The sequence below is a fragment of the Archocentrus centrarchus genome, chromosome 19 (genome assembly GCF_007364275.1).
Source record: "Archocentrus centrarchus isolate MPI-CPG fArcCen1 chromosome 19, fArcCen1, whole genome shotgun sequence".
Classification (NCBI taxonomy): domain Eukaryota; kingdom Metazoa; phylum Chordata; class Actinopteri; order Cichliformes; family Cichlidae; genus Archocentrus; species Archocentrus centrarchus.
The window spans coordinates 3141883-3164879 of NC_044364.1; the positions used below are offsets into that span (position 1 = coordinate 3141883).

General features: G+C 41.2%; 1 protein-coding gene across 1 annotated transcript in view; it reads right to left on the reverse strand.

Annotated features, from left to right (window-relative positions):
- Positions 1-22997, reverse strand: part of cacna1g (calcium channel, voltage-dependent, T type, alpha 1G subunit) — a 304885-nt gene that overhangs the window by 104492 nt on the left and 177396 nt on the right. The window contains 4 exon segments of the mRNA XM_030755883.1: positions 1614-1769; positions 4027-4141; positions 5771-5956; positions 8019-8170. Coding sequence (XP_030611743.1) covers positions 1614-1769; positions 4027-4141; positions 5771-5956; positions 8019-8170 — 609 coding nt within the window.

Below are 22997 nucleotides of genomic sequence, written 5' to 3' on the forward strand. Positions count from 1 at the left end.
GTGGCTCAAGACTTTTGCACAGCACTGTAGAAGATGTAACTGTTTATTCCACTGGGAAAGTAAAAGTTAGCTAACGTGGCTAGGAAAATGTAATGGTTTTTTCCAGCTTTGGCGTCTTTATGAATGGGCACAGTTATGAGCAGTCTGTTTAATCCCAGCGCTGTGACCACAAAACAAAACATCCAGGATGAACAATTCTGCCTGTCGCCATTTTCACCAAACGAGAACTAACTGGCAAAAGCCCCGGGAAGCACATCAACCTGCTCAAGCATGCAATTAAAAGTATGACAGCATCAAATTCCCTCTCTGACACGAGAACCTGGACTCCATCCTGGACTCGAGGTCCTTGAACCTTCAGAAAGTACTGACAGTACATCCCGCAGGCAAACTACACTTCGCTCCTCTGGTGGAAAAGCAGCTCTGGTTCAAAAGGTTCTTGCTCCTGGGAAAATCTCCTACAGCTGATTGATCTGATGTTAAAACACGAACTTTGGAAGTGCAACGTTACAGATGGAAAAACGCATCATTTCGAATTCGACTTCTTGAAGTCAACAGAAATTCATTTATTTTGCTCGTGGCCTCCATCCGGAGCTTTCATCCTAAGCAGTCTGGGTGATTTGCACCCAAACCTCCCAAGGAATTCCATTCACCATAATACTATGTTTGATATTTCTGTAACAGATGACTGCAATAGCAGAAGCAGCCCATTCCAATTAATCCACACTTTATGAGGCTGTCAACCTCTCTTGCTGGCACCTCCCATCTATTCTCTGTCCTCTCAGCCAGAGAGCTAAAGAGTGTGAGAGATCAAAGCACAGGTGTGGTAACCCTTTAAGAGCTAAGAGAGAGGAGGAGGAGGAGGAGACGAGTAGCTAGGCAGAGATAGACTGGATACCTGTGTGATTTACTCTCACTCTCTATTCCTTTCTCTGAGTCACTCAGTCTGTCTCAAATAAAGCACTGGCTGAAACCTGAAGAGAGCTCCCTCAATGAGCTTGAGCTGCTTTCTTCCTGCTTCTTGCTCTATTCTGAGCTCACAAACACAGCATCGTGGCAGATAACATATCACTTTTGTTTTATGACAATAAAGGAGGGAGAAGATTTGGAAGGGGAGGACGTATCTGAGCATGAAACTTAAAGCAGGGGATTTGGGTGACGTGGGCTGATGCACAGTCTGGTTTAGCGGACATAGTTTTCTTATGATGTACTTTATGGCACTGGCAAATAAGCAGAACAATAATGAGAATGACTGCTGAGATAGTGGGAAAGCGTAGGAGGTGAAGTGGCTGACAGCAAAAAAAGGGAGATGAACATGAAGGGAAGACAGAAAAACAAAATGCTACGGTGTGAACTCATGTCCTCACGTAACCCGCTGCAACGAGCGCAAGAAAGGGTGCAGGCTGATTATTGTTAGTGTTTATAAAATTAGTTCTGTGTTGAGTTACGTGATCCTGTACTGAAAAATAAGAAGCACAAGAGTGAAGGCTTAATTTTAAACATATTTAAAGATATAAACAAACACAGATCTGACAGCAAGCTCGATCAATGAGAGAAACAATCAAACTAAATAATTTAAGCTGCTGCATCGTCCGTTTTGCATAGAAACATTATACCTCTGCCTGGAATCCCTCAACCAAGATGGCCACAAGCAAGTTGAAGAGGACGTAGTTGCCAAAGGTCATCAGCGCGATGAAGTAGAGAGCAGCTACGGGAGAAGTGGAGGCCATGCCGTTATATAACACTTTGTTCCAGTCCTCCTGGGTCAGGATCTGGAGAGAGAGAGTAAAAGACAAGTGTTCATAGGTAAAAGTATCGATGAGCAATTCTGGTCATGACAGTAACTCCAACCGTTTGCCATCAGAATTGTTTTTGGGGTTTTTTGTGAAATTGTTCTACCAGAGCAAAAAAAATCCCCACTGATGACCTCGCAGGATTACTGAAAACAAAGGTGCTGCAGCACACCTGCAGTCTGCCTCAATACCTCTTTGGCAGGTGTAATACTGAAAACCTGAGGATGTGCAGTGCTGACTGTGAGGTCATTTGCATGAGGGGTCATTTTAGGGGTCTTTTTTTTTTTAAGTAATCAATGATGACACATAAGAACTCTTCATAAGAAACTTTGAATATGATGCTTTTAAAGATGATCTAACCCCCCAACCACAACCCTAAACAAGCAGAAGATGTTTTTGTCAACTGTGCTGAAGTCTTGATAATGAAGGAAGAGAGAAAATAATCACTTTTTCCCTAAAAAGCCTCTCCCCTAAATACAGGGTCAGGGTTACCACCTGTGATGACTTAGACCTTGGAATGTGGGATTAAGATTACTCCACGGAAAAGAGGTTTTTCTTTTGTTACTGGAAAAATGACCTTGACAAAAGTCACACCTTTATCTTGAGTCTCACTTTATATGGTACGTTTTAGATTCACAAATGCAAATAATCTAGAAAAAAACCCAATATTTCACTGCACCAATCAGAAAACGTTTTAGACCATACCTATCTATGAAACCTTTAAATCCTCTCATTAATTTAATGTAATTCTGAATACTTATCAATCCCTCTTCCTTTGTATTCCTCACATAAGAATCCACAACAACATTCAGCTCAGTAGTTTTTGCATAATCTTGCTGACAAACAGCATTTTTTTCTGTTTACTTCACTTTGCGAGCAGTTAGTTGGTAACTAGTAAAGATTAGAAGAGCCTGTTTGCTGTAGCTGTATTATTTGTGTACTGCTGCTATAAAAATACTGGACTTTTTGTTCATGGTCTTTGTAAGGCTGTAAAAGGTTTTCCTCATAAATCCTTACTTTCCTTTTTTCTGTGTTTTTTTTAATTTCTTATCTTTATCTTACTCATTTTCTTCTGCGAGTCTCCCTTTCAGTATACTTCCTGCTTTATTTTGAAAGTTAGTTCCATGTGTGGTTGTTACTTCCCTCCTTTGTGTCCTTTCCCCGCCCTTGTTAGTGTCTCACTAAGTTTACCTCTTCCCGACTACCCTTCTCTAAATACACTCAAACCTATAGTTAATATAAATAGTTGTATAAGAAGCATATTTTGAAAATACTAGCAGCCTTCAGTCCCCTTGTATCACCCATGTCAGATATTTGGTCCATTCGTGAGTTTTTCTCTGAACTGTGACAAGTTTTAAGTTGTATTTGATTACTTTTTTTGCGTCTCACTTCTGCTTTAGACTGCATTTGGCCTTTGTATGATTTGGACTCAAGCTTATGCTCATACGGCTACTTAAATAAGATGCCGTAGGGTCCTTAATAAGAGTCACCGTAACCCCACCAAAGAGCACCTTGTGAGATTTCACAGCTTGAGAGAACATTAGTATTTGAGTCTGAGAATATCCTGATTTTATGCATATGGACAAACGAAAAATGTAAGTCACTTTTTCCATCTATGTTTTTTTTCTGGCCATATTTGCACAGATCAGTTAAAGATGCAACACTAAGATGTAATCTATTAAACAGACTGAACCAGTGAAGACACATTTGAACTCTCCATAAGAACAGGCGTGAAACATGCAGACACCTTACACCCAGTCAGGTGAATAATAAATGGTTACTATATTGAGAGTGATATATGCTGGACCCCACACAGGGAGTTGAGGCTAATTCATGAATCTCAGGTGACATGATGCAGGAGACAAGCCTTCTTAACCTATAGAAGATAGCTAGAAATGGAAAATTAGATGACTCCAAGAAAATCAGGAAGCTATAAAAAGCGTAGGTGGGAGACAGGGAAGGGGTTGATATATGTGATTTATTCAGGAGGAGGAAGACAGGTTCAATCACCAATGACTCGGGGGACTCTTACTGTAGGTTAGTCCAACAGGTACAGAAAGTTCAAGCTTCCAGACAGTTGTTGAACATCATACCTTAATGTCTTCATGCTGCTGAATTTTTATTGTTTCAACAGACTGTGATGTAAAGTGTAAAGCTGCAGCTAAAGCGTCCAGAACACAGCGTGAGCACTTAACAGCATCAGGGAAGGGGAGACGAGAATAAGGCGTATGCTCACCTGGAAGACAGTCACTATGGCCCAGAGAAGAGAGTCAAAGTTCTTCCTGTCTGGTAGAGTGTCTCCGTCTCTCTCTGACCCAAACTTACAACCAAACAGATGCATCCCCAGGATACTGACACAGGAGGGAGGGAGGAGGGAACGGGAAAATACAAACAGGAAAAGGAGGGATAAATGTTTATATCAAGCCAAACCCTTAGATGCCATAAAAATAAACAGAAAATATTTGTTTTAAAAGACATGTTTACTGATTATTATTGCTGCTTGTAAAAAAAAAAAAAAAAAAAAAAAAAGAGAGCTGAGGATAAGCAGCACTACAGTGATCCAAAGGCTTAAATAAAAGTATATACTGACCTGAGAAAGTTGCAGAGGTAATAGTATATACTGAGTCCTGCCCCTTATTGGGCAGCACCCACTTTATTACCCTGTCACTTGGCCAACAACGGTAATGGAGTTCTTTTACCGGATTCAGCACCATGGAGAGTGACACAACCCATAACATATTTTTTCACTGGATTACTGACATACTGACTTATTTCCCCTACTCTAGAACTTAAAGGAGTAGTTTAACAGACATTTGTAACTAAACCTGTGAGTATGCACCCTTAACTGGATAGCAATTACCTTAGCTTAGCACAGTACCTCTACACTGGAACTGCAGTAAAACAGAGCAGGGCTCTACTAACACTTGCTGCGTGGTATAACCGTATCCTGCCTAACTAAACTTTGTGCCCTGCTAGATAAGTGAGGGGAGCAGTGTTTACAAAAGTTTTTGTCATCCCTATTTTAGGATGTACAAAACAGGTGACTCTGAGACACACAATACAATAAGAGAGGCGTCTGATCAGTCCCACACTCTTCAACAGTGTGACAGCAACTCCAAACATATAACTGGACTCATAAAGCTCTTTCTCCACAAGAACTGCAGTAAATAGTAAACTGTATAGCAGTGTATATACAGTGACACAGCCAAATCTGTGTAGACTGGCACAGTGAAGCAAAGGCAACACTATAAAAGACAGAGAGGATAAAGACAAAGAAAGCTAAGCTACATATAACAACTAAGTGGGGGTGTTATTATCATGAAGCAGCAGTGAGTCTGCACTGCAGTCTGCCTTTTATTCAGAAACAGACACTGAAGCTCAACTGGAGCTGAGGGATCAATGAACAGGCCTCCACTGTGTCAACTTGGCAAGTCTTCAATCAAATCAAGCGCTGCTTATCTATGCATATACAAGGCCCTATGTTTGTGTGTGTGTGTGTGTGTATGCCTGTGTTCTTAAGTGCCTGTGTGCCCTCCAATACATGCATACACACACATCCCAATAAGCTGCTGAAATGAAGTAGCAAATGCTTCGCATACACGCAGAGATGCAACCTTTTAGTCTGCTCTCTCTTAATGCTCCCTGCTAAATAAAGGTAGGGGTCTGAAATACACTGAGAACCATTCTGTGTCTTATTTAATGATGGGGTGGGGGGGCGCTCAGCCCCAAAGTACAAGCAGGCAGAAAGAAGGACTGCTGACTAAAAGAGGGAATTACTTTAGTCTTTCCACCCGATCGACTTACACTCCTTACTTCTCACACAGAAGTTATCATGTACTGATTTACCTTCATTCCACACCTTTGTTATATTTTGTGGTCAGTGATTGAACTGTTTTGCCCTCTCTGATGTTTTTCCTACAGTAGAACTGAGAAGTAGAGTGATGCCTGCTTTCCCTATCACTCACGCTTCCTAAGCCTACCTGAAGATGAAGATGAAGAGCATGAGGAGCATGCAGAAAGTGGCCACGTTGTCCATGGTCTTCATGAGCACCACCAGCTGTCTCTGCAGGGCCGGCATGAAACGGACCAGCTTCAGCACGCGCATCAGCCGGAAGGTCCTCAGCACCGACAGACCCCCACCCTGCTGACCCACGATCTCCCACACGCTGTCCGGAGATAAGACAAACACGTGCACAATTAGAATTCATTAAGGTCCAAAATTCTGGTGAACTGTTTGAGTCAGACAAGCACAAATTCTGAGCAGCGATTTTCAAGCCGTGCTGTTTTACTGATCTAAAAACTGCTTTTACTTTTTCTAAATACTGTGGCTTCCCAGATGTGATCCTAACCACACTGACACAATGATGGTCTAGCACCGCACAACCATTTTCTACAAATGATAACATTTAATAGTAACATTTTCTCTAGGCTATGAAGCAGTGCAAACGTTAATTAAATCAAATATTTTATTTGATTAAATAATTAATGTATAATATATTTATCCTTCAGGCCACTTGGGGTCAACAGAGCAACCTGTAAACTCATCCTTAACATAACATATGACCTTATAAAGGTTTTAGCAAATAGTACTGCTAATGTTAAGCCATTTGCAGACATTCCCCACAGGCTTGAACCTTTCTAAGAATAACCTGACAGAGGTGGGCGTGAGAATGCAAATTTCTGGTTCACCGGGATCAGTCATTAAACCTGCAGCCGCTGTAGCATAATGCTAATTTGACTTTGGATTGAACCAAGGTATGAAAAGTGCAGATTAGTGCATCTACTGCCAGGGACGGCCTTCACATGTGCTGGTTCCTGCACCCTCTATCCTGGCAGCTCCCTTTGCCTAAACCACACTGGCCATTTCCAGCAGTGTGAACACATCTGAAGCAAACAACTTGGTGCTGTGTGCTAAATATGAGAAACTTCAACTTTATCCTCATGAAAGGATTTCAAGTTTATGTGTGAAAAAGCTCCCTCTCCTTTTAGCTCAGTTTAGGTCTCCACCTCCTGGTGAAGGAAAAACATCAGGGTTGATGCACCACATTCATCAGACACTAGTCAACAACTTTGCCTGACTGCTGTTCAATACTGTGCATAAAATTAATGTGACTGGCTAATTTTACTTTATTAAAGTCTTGCTGACAGGTATAGAAAATCTTCACAGATAGCTTCAGTGATTTAAAATGCATGAGATTTTCTACAGATTTCTTCTGATTTTGATGCATAATAAACTGCATCATAACATCAAATTAAATCAAATATGAAACAAAGTTTTAAGTGATAATAGCCCATGTTGGAGGAATAAGGTTACCCAGTACCAACTGTGGAAAAGAAAAGAAAAAACTTCATTACTGCATCCAAAGAACAACTGAACTACATTGATAACTGCTTGCAGCTGGATTAGACACACCCAGGCCTGTTTGTTTTAAATGACAAAAAAAAATTAGCGTGAGCAAAGCCTAAAAGGTCTTACTAGCAGCATATTATGCCAATGTAAAGAGATGCAGAACAAAACATTAAAATACTTCAGCCTGAAAAGGTTTCCAAAGCTAATCTACAGGGAGCGATGTTATCAAAAGATCACCACTTGCCACAATGCACCTGAATGCATCTCAGATCTTTTGGGACAACGTGCTACAGACTGATGGGTCACAAAAACACAAAAACATAGCATGGAGGTTGAATTGTAATGCTGAGGAGATGCTTTGGAACCCTATCTGGATCGAGGCATCTAGCCTTAAGAGAGAGAAACATGAACTCTGCTCTCTGACAGAAAATCCTGAACAGTATCAGGTTGCAGTGGATTGAACCGTGTCGTACAGCAAGTCAGTCATCCAAAACGTACAGGGTCTAACTGCTGCACAGGGAATAAAAATCAAGTCAGGAGGTGCACTGGCAAAACCTGAAAAGAGCAGTTTGTTTGTGATATGATTCCACCACAACGATGTCAGGAACTTTTTTTTTTTTTTGGCTTGAATATAATTTAAAGGTTGTATATTTCATTTGGTCAGGTCACTTTAGTATTTAGTTAAATTTTGTTTGAAGATCTGACAGTATGAGACATACACAAAAACAGAAGAATTCATGTGGGACTTGAATAATATTTCACTGCACTGAACAGGGTATGTGCTCCCAGTGGCATCCTTTTAAATATAGAAACAGAGTGCAGAAAAGGATACATGCTTTATTTTTGGGCATCCCTGTTGCCAGAGAGCGAGTCCTTACCTGATGACCACAATTATGCCGTCAAAGATATTGTAGGGGTTTTTGATGTAGCCAAAGGGCCCGTACACCAAAACCTTCAGCAGCATCTCCAAAGAGAACAGGCTGGTGAATACGATGTTACTGATCTCCAGGGCATTAGTCAGCTCTTCAGGCTGCAGAGACACAGACAAACGAGGGATTAATTAATGCGTTATTACAGAGGAAACAGCGTAGGACAACCTGAAAACCACCAAGAGGTGTCTGCATGACGACAGAATCAAAAACTGCTGTATCACACGAGTACAAGGCAATATGCCAAAGACTGACAACAAATCAAATATGACAAATCAGACACAGTTTCTGGCTCTCACACAATAGACACATATGTACACTGCACTGGGACAGGCACAGCAATCAGAGTGCTGACATGCAACGTCTGCTCAAAGCTCATCAGAGCAGTGGCCTGCCACTCACATTTCGATCAAACAAATGTGTGTGTGTGTGTGTGTGTGTGTGTGTGTGTGTGTGTGTGTGTGTGTGTGTGTGTGAGAGAGAGAGAGAGAGCACAGAGGGGGAAACAGGCGATGAGAACAAGCAGACAGACAAGAGAAAGAGTATGAGCCAAAAGATGAAAGGCGCGGCACATCCAAATGCGACACGGTATGTAAATCAGACTTCTATAGCTGGTATCTGTAATTATTGGCAAGGGGAAAAGAGCTGGAATGCTGTTGTGTGTCTGTGGACTGCGCAGCAACCCAGACTGAGGCCTTTCATCTCCACGCAATAAACAGTTTACACGGTTCAAAACGCGCCGTCATACACACACACACACACACACACACACACAGCGCAGACATGACACAGAGGATAGAAGGTGTTGAAGGCCTGATATGGGTTTGTATGTTCTCCATCATAAGTGCACGTGTAATTTTTATAGTCTTTATATCCCTGTGTGTGTGTGTGTGTGTGTGTGTGTGTGTGTGTGTGTGTGTGTGTGTGTGTGTGTGTATAAATAGAGTTGTCATGCAGAAACACAATCCTCCAGGCTGAACCAGGAGGTAATGCAATGAAATGTAAACACAGTGTGTTTCATTAGGACCTGTCCTGGTGGGCTGCCACTAATCACTACACACCATGACTGTTTGAGCAGCGATTACACAACACTAGCAAGGATACACAGAGAAAAGGAGACAGAGATTAGCATCACCAGTTGAATAACAGATCCATGCAGTGCATCATGGCACCAGTTTGTCTAGAGCCTTAAGGCAACGGAGTCAATCAATTACTTTGGAATACGGTCACTGCTGTATTGTTAAACTCCTGCTTCAGCGTGTAGATTTTAGGGAGACCTACACTGGCAAACACTGAATGGGTCTTAAATGACCTGGTTCGATCCTCGGACTTTCCACCATGTGTTTGTGTCCCGAATGGAATCACAAGCTGGCCGCTAAAGCCTCGTGGTACACTAGGATACAGACACTTCTTTCTTGGGTAGACGAGCACGCAGATGCTGCACTGAGGTCATGAACTGCAGTGCAGAGTATGAGCACCACCAGAGGGCAGTCTCCTCAGGTGGAAGTGAGCTTAGTGAGGTGTGAAACATAGCAACCTCAAGTAGCAAAAGTGTCAAGGAGCTTTCACAGAGGATGCTGCAACAGTGCAACTGCACCCTGAGACCTGATATTTCCAACAGCGCTTTGTCACTACATGAGCAGTTCAGGAGATCTGCCTCACCAAAGGTTACATTTCAAATTTGTGATGACTGCCAGTGCAGCCAATGGTGTTGTCACCACATCTCCGTAGTGTTTATACCAGCGCTTTGTCTCCTGAGTGATCTGAGGTGTTGCCACGCAGACAAAACCTCCACATCAGTGCTGGTATAGGAAGAGAAGCTGTCAAAAACTAAAGCAAAGACATCACAGGGGTTTTTTTTTTCCTTCAGAAAATTTCATCTTTCAAACTGTTTTGACTCCTCCCTCTGAATAATCTGTGAATCTGTGAGCTTCTGTACTTATACATCATTACTAAATGATGCACCATATACTAAAGTATTTCCCACTGGCTGTGGCGACAACGGCAAAATGTGCAAGGTTACAAAACGTGGCAGCTTGCACTAGTGGATGTGACAAAATCCCTTTTGTTGTATGGCCACATTTGCCAGGGGAGAACGGCAAGCACAATGGCCCCATAAGACATCAGTTCAGGTCATTTCCATCACTATAATTTCAATTCACTTCAATTCAGTTTAATTCCATTTTATTTAGGACAGGTTCCAATGGCAATTAAAAATGCAAAGAACCAGTAGATCCAGTGTTTGGTTTGTCCATTCTGAGCCACTATAGAAACAGGACCATGCAGCATGGCAGGCTGAGTGGAAGGTAAAGTACCAAATCAGTGACTGATATTTTTGATATTTATATGCAATTTTTGCCAACAGAGCCCAGTGAATCCCATACACTGCATCCTTACCTTCTTCCCACATGGCAGTGATGTAAAAGTGTTCTCCAGGATCTTTCAGTACCCTTTCACAAGTGTGCACAGGTGCAAAAGAGCATAATTATGACTGCACATTTAAAAAACTTAAACTTTTAACCAGAAAGGGCAGACTTTCAGCCTGTTGTTAAATTACAATCTTATTTGTTAAAATAAACTGGAAAAAGTACACAGCAGCAGCAGGGTGCTGACAAAGCGACGGCTCAAAGAACTTCTTAAATCTTAAAGATGAAACGGGTTATTCACTGGGTGCATGTGTGAGTAGTAAAACAAAATGAGTCAAAAGCAACCACCATCAACAGAAAACTTCAATAAAAGGGTCTTGACAGCTTGTTTGAGTTTCAACAAGTACACACTTACAAGTTGTTGCTTGGTATTAAGTCATTTTTCCCACAAGACCTCAATTTAACACCAGGCCCAAAGGCAAATATCAGTCCAACAACACCACCGAGCCCTTATATTGCAACATACCTCAGGCTTGAAGTTTGAGACTGTGGTTGTTATAATTATCTTTTTTAACAAGTCTTTATACCTGCATGACAAAATAAGTTGTAATTGGCTTCTGAGAACTGCGAGAAAATGATGCAGATTTCAGATTTTTTTTTCTTCTCTTTGCTCTGTATGTCATCACTGAGAGGGGATATCCCTTATATGGTCACCTCAAACATCACCTTTAGTTTCAGAGCACAATATCGCCACCTGCTGTTCAAACACTGTTAGCAAGGAGCAGTCAGAAGCATGTTGGCTTCAAGGGAGGAAAATGTATATTAGGTAGAATAGAATAGAATAGAATACCTTTATTGTCATTATACAGGATGTACAATGAGATTGGAGGGCCACTCCTGTCAAACTTTCTAAGATTTTCTAAAATAAAAATAATCTGATATAATCTAAAAATATACAGAAAATGAGAATATATAAAAATATATACGTTGTAAAAAATAAAATAAGTGTATACATATAATAATGAAGATGGTGAGTACTGCACTTGGTGAATGAATATTGGATATTGCACAACATAGTGTGATAGATATTGTTCAGTATGAATAATATTGCACAGAGATGTGGGTATTGCACAGTTAGAGTGGGTGAGTGTGTGAGTTCATTAGAACTTCACATCATAACTTAAAAGCATTGGTTATTGTTTCTATGCATTTCATAATTTGTTACTTTGTTTCTGTCTTTCCCTAAAAAGCATGTCATACCGTTTATTAATCAGCAGGTACAAACAAATTGTTGCCATATTTTAATTTTTGTGCATTTTATCCCTTTACTCATTGTGCATTTTAGTTTGAGCACCAGCATGCAAGATAGCTGCTATATTAAACGACACAGTGGAGAATATGTACACAGAAGAGGGCCACATTGTTAAAAAAGAATAATTTGCCGGCAGTCTGCAGCTCCGATCGGCGAAAGCTGCTTCCTGAAAAACAAGCTTTTCTCCGTTTCATCTCACCTCTTTGTCTTTGTGTCTCTTGTGTCTGTTTCTGTGTTCACAGGCACAGATCAATCTGTTCGTTTGATCCATTTGCTTTATTGTGTCCATTCATTTGTACACCGACGAGTGCGGCGGCGGCAAATCCTTCATATTTGTGTGCACGCACGCACGCACGATTAAGGAAAGTTCAAGGGGTAAACAAATGCGGGGGCACTTAGATGTTTGTGTGTTCAATCAGATGAATGCCCTCACACACACACAGTTATGCAGAAGCACACATACACCCAGTGCGCAAAGAGGCGTCTCCAAAGTTACATTAATAGCTGTGTGCACACACGCACACACACACATCCACAGGCCACACACGTAAATCCACACAGTGAGCTCTACTCCCACACTCCTAACAACGTACGCACACATTTCTGCACAGGCTCACACTTATAGCCATGCATGCAGACACACACACATCCAGCTGTATAATAGATGTGGTTGATAAGCCAGAACAAGAAGTACACTTTTTATGAGGTGAGACTTGGACTGCAGACATCTGGGCCTTGAGACCGAGGTTCAGGTCATTATTTTTCCCCCACTGTTTCTGCTCCGCTATTGTTTCAGCTTGTATATTAGACATTCCTCAGACATCATGCAAGATTACTGCAAGAGAATGAGACCATAAAAGAGTTTCTCACACACAAAAGCGCACATAGGAACACACAAGAGAAAGAGAAAGAAAGATATACTCACAAGAAACATACACACACGCTGGTGTCACGGAAAGCTCATAGCCATTAACTTATCAAATGGGAGAAATTTCTTAATTGACTAATGGCCAGTGAGGTGTACGTGCTACCTAGAGGGAGATTAATACCGCCGCATGCATGATTGTGTAAGTGAGAAAGACGCTCTTGCTTTTCTAATTGCTTCCTCCGATGGCTGTTTCCTGGGTAATGAGGCTGCGGGAGCATTAGGAGGTAAAGTGTGTTAGATGAGGAATAGTGTTATCTGGTTAGCACTAATGTAATGCCACCTAATCTGATGTGATCTAATCTAAACGGGATGCTGTGCTCCAGACTGTCAATGATGCAGCGCTGTGTCTGGTGTGTGTGTGTGTTGTGTATGCGTTAGTTTAATCAAGTGGTTTTCATAGGATCGCAACAGAAGAGGACATTTCAAGTATGAAACGGACAATGAAACACTCACTGCTGGGGTTGGTGGTGATTTAATGATGATGCTAAGGATATCTGAAGCCTTGTCTGAGATGACTGGATGATGAGGAAGCCTATATACTTACATTTAACAGTAATTATAAAATGAACTACAAGGAATGCAATTTGGCTTTTTGGAACTTTTCAAGGTTGACCACACTGATACTGAAGTGTAGCCGACTGCCAAAGGTCTTCTAGCTATCCTGATTTAGGTTTGCAGACGTCCGTGTCGGGTTTTTTTAGCTGTTATTCCGACGTACTGTAGGTACCTCAAAAAGTGATTATTGTAGACATTAGCGTACACTGCTGAAGTCCTCTGTAAGCAGCAGATCAACGGAAAAACAATGAGTAAGTCCAGGCCCTGAAGATGCTCAAATTATTCTCTTTGAATTATCGAATTATTTTTGCTCAAATTTCCTCTCAACTTGCTGCCTTGGGCATCCACACACGATGATGTAGGGAGAAAAAAAAAACGACCTGAAACAGGATTTAAAGTAAGTAAAAGTCTGCACTCACAGAATGTGTGAAGAGCTGCACCAGCATAGCTCTGCTGTTCCCTCTGTGCCACACCTAAAGTGACAGCGTTATAGCAAGTTTTTAGTGCTATATATGAAATTGCAGCTCCTTCTTTGACCTTGAGCCTGGCTAAAACTGTGCCTTTTCAGCTCTGCTGTCATATTGAAACCTCCCCAACACACAAAAAACATGGCGCTCCAATAATTATTGTTTTATGTTATGCCAACCACCAACTAGCAAATCACTTTAAGTTCTTCAGCACTAAGAGTGCTGTGCAAAGCAAAGTGACTACCTGCTGTAGCATCATATTTAATGGACAGGTATTATAATGGTCATGATCTTTTTTATATCACGCAAAATGAGCATATTTTCACACGTCACACTACTACAATAAAGGCTCAATCTAAAGGAATGGTTGCTTTAGAAAATGCTCTAAATCGTTAGCCTAATAGCATAACTGCCTAAGTCATATTTGGCCAAAATTGAGATATCTATCTAAATGAATCTACACTGTTAGCAGACTAGAATTAGGTAGGTATCTCAAAATATGCCAAAATATGACTTAGGCAATTATGCTATTAGGCTAACGAAATACAGATGTCACATTATTATTGTTGCATCTGTCAAATTCTAACAGAAGCCTCAATACGGTGGTTCCCAATCTGAATAAAGAAACGAATCACATAACTGAATGGATTAACTTTGACCCAGTCTTAAAAATAGAAACTCAAAACCAACAGATAAAGTTGTTTTGGAGAAAGGCTAAACATAATTCCTTGCAGTCTTGATAGTTAAGACACTGAACTGGACTTCTTGAGTTGATATGGTTTTATGAAGAGCACATACAGTCATGTGAAAAAATAAGTTTTCACAGGATCCCAGGCAGTTCTGTGAAAAAAGTAAATACTGCCTCCATAGGAATTACGAGGCTAACAAACACCCATGTGCTGCTAATCAAATGCACTCGATTAACTAATTATCAGCAAGTGTGAGCACCTCTATAAAAGCAACGGTTTTGGCAGTTTGCTGGTCTGGAGCATTCAGGTGTGTGTTAATACAATGCCACAATCTTCCCAGGAGTGGTCGGCCCAGAAAATTCACCCCTTGGTCAGAGCGTACAATGCTCTGAGAAAACCCCAAGAGCTACATCTCAGTCTCCACAGGCCTCAGTTAGCCTGTTAAATGTTAAAGTTAATGAAAAAGACTGGCCAAGTATGCTCTGTTTGGAAGGGTTACCAGGAGAAAGCTTCTTCCCACTAAAAATAACATGGCAGCACGGCTCAGGTTTGCCAAGTGGCATCTGAACAAACCACAAGACATCTGGAACAGCGTCCCTTGGACAGATGAGACCAAAGTGGAGCTGTTTGGCCATAATGCCCAGCACCATGTTTGACAAAAACCAAACACAGCATATCAGCACAAACACCTCATACCAGCTGTCGGGCTTGGTGGTGGCTTGCTTTGCAGCCACAGGACCGGGGCACCTTGCAGTCATTGAGTCAACCACGAACTCCTCTGTATGCCAAAGTATTCTAGATTCAAATGTGAGGCCATCTGTCCAACAGCAATGGCTTGGGTCATGCAACCAGACAATGATCTCAAACACACCAGCAAATCTACAGCAAAGTGACTACAACATAAGAAAAGGATCAAAGCATTGCAATGGCCCAAAGTCCAGACCTCAACGTGATGGAAATGCTGCAGTGGACCGTTAAGAGAGCTGTGCAAATGAATGCCTGCAAACCTCAAAGAACGGAAACAATGTTGTAAAGAGTGGGTCAAAATTCCTCTGCAACAATGTGAGAGTCAGAGAGAGAACGTATTTATTACTGCTAAAGGTGGTTCTGCAAGCTAGTGAATCATGGGGTGCACTTAGTTTTTCACGGGACTTTTCTTGCACAGAGTCCTGTGAAAACTATTTTGCATTTTTCTTTCCATATGTTCTGTCAAAGATTGTGGTTTTTTTATTTAAACCATTACACTGTATGTTCTTCAATTTTCTTCTTCTTTGAATTAATTTTTAAATATTTCCTGCATAAACAGCTGCTCTCTAAGACAAAATAAAGGCTGAAACCAGTGCTTGAAAGAACAATAAGATAGGGATGAACTGGCAGATCCAGCGAAGGAGCTAGAAAGGAGAACTTTCTAAATACAGGCAGCATGTTATTTGACATCTCACTGAACCAGGAAATAACTGAAGCCATCATTTGATCACTCCATTGATTCTCTCTTTTTGATTTCATGGCCTTCGGGGCTGGAAAAGCCCTCGTTTTATAAACCAGGATTAGGAGCTGTTGTTTTGCCTTCTCCGTCTTACCGTCATACAAATTAGAAAAACACTTTTCTTAGGCCTGTCTTGGAGGGTGGCCAGTGTCTTCACATGCCAACTCTGCATTCCTCTGCCAGGGCAGGATAAAAGCTGAATAAATATTGTCTCTGGTTTGAGCAAGAAACCCAGCAAGAGGGTCTTTCCACTGTCTGTCCTGGTTTGGCAGGGGAGAAGAAAATGTGTGCACAATATAAAGGGGCAATATATCACCGCACATAAACACACTATACGTTAATTCTAGGGATGTTCCTGTCGACTAAACAAGGGAAAAAAATACTAACCGACTAGTCTAAAACTAAGTAACACTCGGATATCAAGTTAAATTATAAGACTGTTTAATGGACAATGTCATAAACTGTCTAAATAAAGGCATTTGAATCCATTAACCACATTCTTCAATAATAAATCGCACTCTGAATGCTGCTTAACTGTGCGGCACCGCGCATCGTGCATTATGAACACTGCGTGTTATACTCCAAACAGACGACGAAGAAAAATTGATGTTAAATATATGAAAACGCGTTCCTGCAAACAGTGTTCACGTATCATTGAAATACGAGAAAATAACATCCGAAAAACGAATAAATTGTGACTTAAAAGTGTGCCGGGCACTATGAACGATGCTCGTTGTTCTATAATTCATGACATCTCAATAAAAGATAAAATCTAAAATGATAATAAAACAATACAAACATCCATCCATCTTCTTCCGCTTACCCGGGGCCGGGTCGCGGGGCTGCAGCCTGAGCAGTGATGCTCGGACCTTCCCCGGCCTCCTCCTCCAGCGTCCCCCTGATTCAGACCTCAGCGCTGGGTCTTTGCAGAGCTATGACCTCCGTAAGTGGCCGTTGTTGCAGCGTTTATGCCGGTGCAGGTGTTGTGTGTGTTAATTACCTTTCGTGTTCCGGTATTTTACATGCGGCGCCGGCCGACAGAAACATAAAATATTGGGACTTTTTTTTCCCCCTCCTGAGTCCTGCTCTTTTTTTTTTTTTTTTCTAAGGTGCAAACACATTTGTCCCTCTATTTTATTTTTTATTTTTTTCGCTTCTTTGCGCAAACTTGACGGAAGTAACCGGAAATGAAGGAAACTGACAGTGCTTCTCGGGATATGCGCCTCGTGTTACGTAGTAAAACTTATAAAAATAACTAACAATATTAAACCCAATAAAAATATGAGGCCAAATTAACAGAGTTATGGGATTTTTCTATAAAGATGTCAGGGCTGCAGCTCTATCTGGTTTCAGATGACTGCGTAACATTTAGGACAAACAATTATTGCACCGGGTATCAATTAAAATCTTAACAATTAGGCTAATTAGTCTAATTAATGCACATCCCATTAATTCCATCATCTACAGTACAGCGATGGAACCTTATGTATCTCCTGACTCTGCTTCTTCATACATTAAGTTTCAGGCTTCTTTTATTTTGAAGGGTAGAAAAAGCGAGCTGACAATTTTTCAAGTCTGTCTTACATTAAGTCCCATCCAAGCCCTTATCACATACAGGAGAATTTTTCAGGGCTGAAAAACACATTTAGGCTTTGTCATGTTTTCATATGCTATAACTTTGATTTGACAGCCGTGTATCTCACATGATGATCAGTATTTTTGGAGGTTTTCTTGAGTGAATTATCTGAAAACAGATGAAACATCCAGGAGATGCTTGTTTTTCTTCCTCTGTGTCATGGACATTAAATTAGTGCTGTTTTCATACTGAATCTATGATCTATCCTGTAACACTGATGCTCAGTATTGTAGAAAGAAAACATTTTTCGGAACAATAAGAGGATTTTTGGATTGTGACACTTTGAGTGTTGATTGGCTGCAGTTTTGAACAGAACTTAAATGCGGTTTTCAGCCCTGAAAATTTCATGTGGCTCAAGAATGCTAGAAGTAAATGCAAATTAAAAAAGCAACATTTTCACCCAACTTTGTGTATTTTGAGGGCCTTAACTCCAAAAATGTTCATAGTATGAATGAAAAATGTTGCATATATTTGTGAAGTATGCCAAAGTTATTGTTGGAGCGTTTTGTTTTGGTTTTAAATTTTGTTTGATTTTATAAGGACGATCCGCTTCCTTGCAGCCTCATTTCCACCGTACCACAGAAAGCAACAAGCTTTTCCATAAATATTACCCGGATGAAGACTCCTGCTGCAGTTACAACCAACCAACCAAGCTTGGCTGGGGATTTCCTGAAAAGAGGTGGCACTTACAGTAAACAGTGATCCTTTCCTTATTCTTCTTATTTATATGTGTGTGTGTGTGTGTGTGTGTGTGTGTGTATGGCTGCAGGTACAAAATACATTTCACTGTGCATTGTACTGTGTATAACTGTGCATGTGACAAATAAACAGTATCTTATCTAAGTAACCACATAGTTCTGATGCTGAAACCTCTTATTTTATTTTAGCTAAAAACTAAATTTCTTTGAGAAGAAGTTTTGCATAATACTTTAATGATTTTAAGATATGGCACATATGAGCTTCCATTTTCACTGCTGCTTCTGGTGGATAAACAACGTATTACAATTTGGTGCTTAATGGGCCTACTGTAAGTATACATGGCCCAAAAGGGCAACCATGAGGGCTGCATTCACTATGTCACTGAGGGCGCATCTCAAGAGTGACCGGGCAGGGATCCAGCATGGATCTGTACAGCACTTATCACAGACAAGACATTTTACATACTTCTGTGAGACCATTTTGCTTCCTTTCCAACCCTCACAAAGTGAAGTTCAAAGACCACCTCGATGTGCTTTTCCTCTTTAAGTGAATCGCTTTGAAGGTTAACAAAGTCAAACTGCTGCTTGTGGGAAACGCAGAGCAAGTGACCCAAAAGTAGCTTCACATCACTTTGTGTTCATGCACTAGCTACATGCTGAATCAATATTCATGTCAGAGCTAAAAAGCTTTCACTATAACAGCAACACCAATTTTCAAAACAGGAACCACGCATTTAAACCTTTCCCCTGACACCTCAGTTTTTCTGTGCCTCTTAAACTTCTACTCAAACTATTTTGGTATCAGCACCGTGAGTCGAGGGAGCGCAGAGGCTGACAGGCTGAGGAAAAAGGATGCAGAGGAAAGACTGACAGGTTGTCTCTGTGGCCATACAGATGCATAGGGAGTTTCTTATGTAAAGGGAGAAAGAGGTTGACCTTCCCAAGTAAATAGACTATGGGCTGTGTCACATAGTTGGCACGCACACAACTATTCCATCAGCTCCACCATAAATGGTAACAGTCTTAAACAGCACAGGGAGATAAAACAGACACCCTCTCTCCAGCCCACCCGCCCGCCTTCCACCCGTCACCCCCTCTATCCCGTCACCTCCGAGTCCTAACACTCCCCTTATCCTTATCCAACACTCTATTTAATTATCTTTTTATATCTCCATCTCTGTGTCACATACACATTTACGTTCCCCACTCTGGCACAGTCAACTGCCCCTCTGCGCAGAGAGCATGTGTGCGCCGTTTCAAGTGTTTGTGTATGTTTTTCTGAGTGTGCATTTAAGCGATAGGAAACAGACAGAGGGGCTCTGTTATGTGTCACAGACAGTGAGGCCGAGGCTGTAGCTCAGCACGTAGAGGCTGCAGGGTAACGATACGTCCGTGTTTTGAAGGACGCATACATGAATCAGCTGGAACTATGGTTTACATTTCAGAGGTCAAGTCGCATCTGTACGTACTGTACATGTGTGTGAACGCGTGTGTGTTTGAGTCCATTGTGGACTCAATCAGTGTGCGGGACCCATTTAAATGTCTCGAGCTAAAGAACAATTATTATCACAGCAAAATTTAAAGCTCATGGGTCACGGCCAAAAGTATTACATCTGCTCTTTAATCACTATAACGAGTAAATATTCTGTAGAGAGATGAAAAATGAAGGTGGGCCTTAATCTAATTTGAAAAAGAACTATGTTGTTAATGCAAGACACATCCCAGCCAGCTGCTTCTTGCAACCATCCGCCAACTAACTGAAACAAAGTTTCTACTGTACATGCTAAAGAAAAAAAAACAATCACATATGAACGCTGATACAATTATGTATTTATGTAATGCTTTTATATACACAAAGCAACAAAAAATGAACACTGATTACATACTTTAACCAAGCGGCAGCCTCAAGGGGTGAAAAATGACGCCAGTGAGTTAGTGCTACAAAGGTTAGCTCCAAAAATGAATCAATCCCCATAGACTCCCATCTTAATGCTCCATTTACCAACTGGTACAAAACACAGTTACTTTTATGAATCATTTCCCCCTTCATAACAACCATAAAGGGCGTGAATTTCTTTGTGCCGGGCCAATGATTGGTGTCTGCTAAACCTCTCCGCTGGGTTTGGGTTGTTAGTGGCGTTTCTAGCATTTTATCAAAATTATCTTTTTATAATGCTCCAAAATACAGCACATCTGAGAAGTCTTCAGTTTTGGTGAGTAAAATTGAAGTATTTTATTAGTCAGGTACTTAGCCTTCTTTACCAGGTGCGTGTGTTTATGAATGCAGCAAGCTAACCAACCTAGCTAGCTTTAGCTGACAGCTATCATTATAAAATCTAGAAGATCTTTTCCTATAGTAATGTTATAGGGAAAAAAATCCAGTCATCCACTTGGTCTCCAGTTCCTCAGAAGCCAGGAGAGCTCAACAATATTTTTTGTTTGCTCTTTCAAACCGCAGCAGAACATTTGGCGTGCTTTTTGTCGACATTTTAAAGTTAGCACAAGCGGCTCAAGTGAGCAGATAAATGGAGCGGGATGTGAAGCGGCTGCTTATTCGTTCTTTGATGGCACGTCAATTCAACTGCAGGTCGACCATTATGTAATGTTACACAGTGTTCAGTAAAGGAGGTAAATCCTATACTGCCAACAAAGTGTGACAGGCAGTTAAAGAGCTTCTGTGCTCACAGTCACTCTGTGGCTGAGCACAAGAGCAATATCCGCTTTCACTGTCATCACACAGAGCCAGGAGTCTGAAACTACTGCCTGAAAATGAGCATCTGAACCCTGAACTTTTGCCTCACAGGAGTTAGGTGTACATACTTATGTTTATAGAGGCATCCAACAGTAACTGTAACAGTATATACCCTATATTAAAAGGAAGAGCACAATAGATTAAGGATATGAAACTCTAATCATTGCAATGGCATTTTTCCTGACTACGCTAACTATGGATGAAAAACTGCAGTGAGCAAAACGGAAATTACAGTCACTGCGGATCCACACATACAAACAAATGCAGCTGCAAACTGACAGCATATTCTGTTCTCTCACACTGTTCTGCTCACATTTCCCACACTTTGTGATTGATGAGCGCATGCTATGTATTTAATTCCAGCAGAGACACTGACTGGCTCTCAGAAACAAGTTGTGCTTCCAAGTTGAATTCACTCTGCACGTGTGTTACAGTTGTGTTTTGCATGTTTGTTGCTTCATCAATTATTCATCAAGGTGGTTGTTTCATCTTCATAAATTCTCCTTAAGACAGCCAGAACTCTATAACCTCATTTGCAGCTGAATTAGATACATAATACCAGCTCTGTAGTGTGTGTGTGTGTGTGTGTGTGTGTGTGTGTGTGTATCATCTATTTACAGAACAGGAGGGGGCACCAGAAAATAGGTCAAGTTGATCGATAAGCTGTCACATTCGATGCAGGTGAAGTACTCTTTCTGAAAGGGGTCGTTTTCTCCCTCGACACAAACTTTGACTTAGAAGCAGCAGATGATGCATGGGAGGTTTTATCATTTGTATGGATTATAGGTTATAGCAATAATTATGACATCCACTTCGCCTGAGTCACAATACATATATTATTTTTAATACATTTGTTTTTGACCCAGAGTAAGTACAGAAATTACCACCTGAAATACCTATTTTAATAACCGCTTTTGGGATTTCCGTCACTGGTAGTTCATCAGGCCATTTTGTGGAGAGCTTTATGTTTAGCACATGTCCGTGCGGAAGAGGTTGTAGCTAATTAAATATCCAGCAAATAAAACTATTTGCTCATTGCAAAAGCTTATTCTTACCATATGCAGAGCTGAGCTTTCATTCTAGCCAACCTTAATTTTAGCTTCCCATTTGTTTCCCAGACTTTGAGAAGGTGAAATGCCGTCTCCAGGATTCCACTGCTTATCAAATCTGCAAATTTTCTCTGTCTACTTTTGGTCAGACTTGCAAACAAACATTTCAAATGGTTCATATAAAAATCAAGATTTTGGACTACTTTGAGGGTTTTGTGGGTTTTCCTGTTTAGTTTTCCTGCAAACAAGGTGAAGAATGCAAATCAGCCACAATTATACATCCTTATCCATTTATCCAACTTAGGGTCACAGGGGGAACTGGAGTATTCTCCTGCTGTCATAGGGTGAGAAGCAAAATACATCCTGGACACGATGCCAATCAATCACAGGGCTAAGCCACAATTATTTACACATTATTGGGAAATACGTAAGACATACACACACGCCCATGAAAAACTTGCCAAATCTTCTCTGCCGGTGCCAAAAAGCTTATTCTGTTATTGACTCTTGTTTGGTGTCGTTTATTGGATTGGATGATTGAAGTCTGAAGAAACAAGACATGTCTGCAATTCAACAATTTATTCATTTAACAAACAGGGGCCTCAGCAGCATGTGGAAGAACCACACACAACCACAACAGCCTGGCACCTCCTCCTCATGCTGGTCACCAGCTTGGTCACACACTGCTGAGGGATGGCATCCCATTCTTCAACCCTTCAACCAGCATTTGTCGTAAGTCAGCCAATGTGGTTGTGCTGGTCACTCTGGCACAAACGGCACACCTGATCCCACAAGTGTTCAATGGGGTTGAGGTCAGGACTGCAGGCTGGCCATTCCATCCGCTCTACTCCCAAATTCTGGAGGTGATCTCTGATAAATCCCACTCTGTGTTTGGTCCCAGACTGTGGAGATGTGGGATTGCCAGAATCTCATCTTGATATCACTCTGCGTTGAGATTGCCTCCAATGATGATAAGCCTGACTGTCAGCA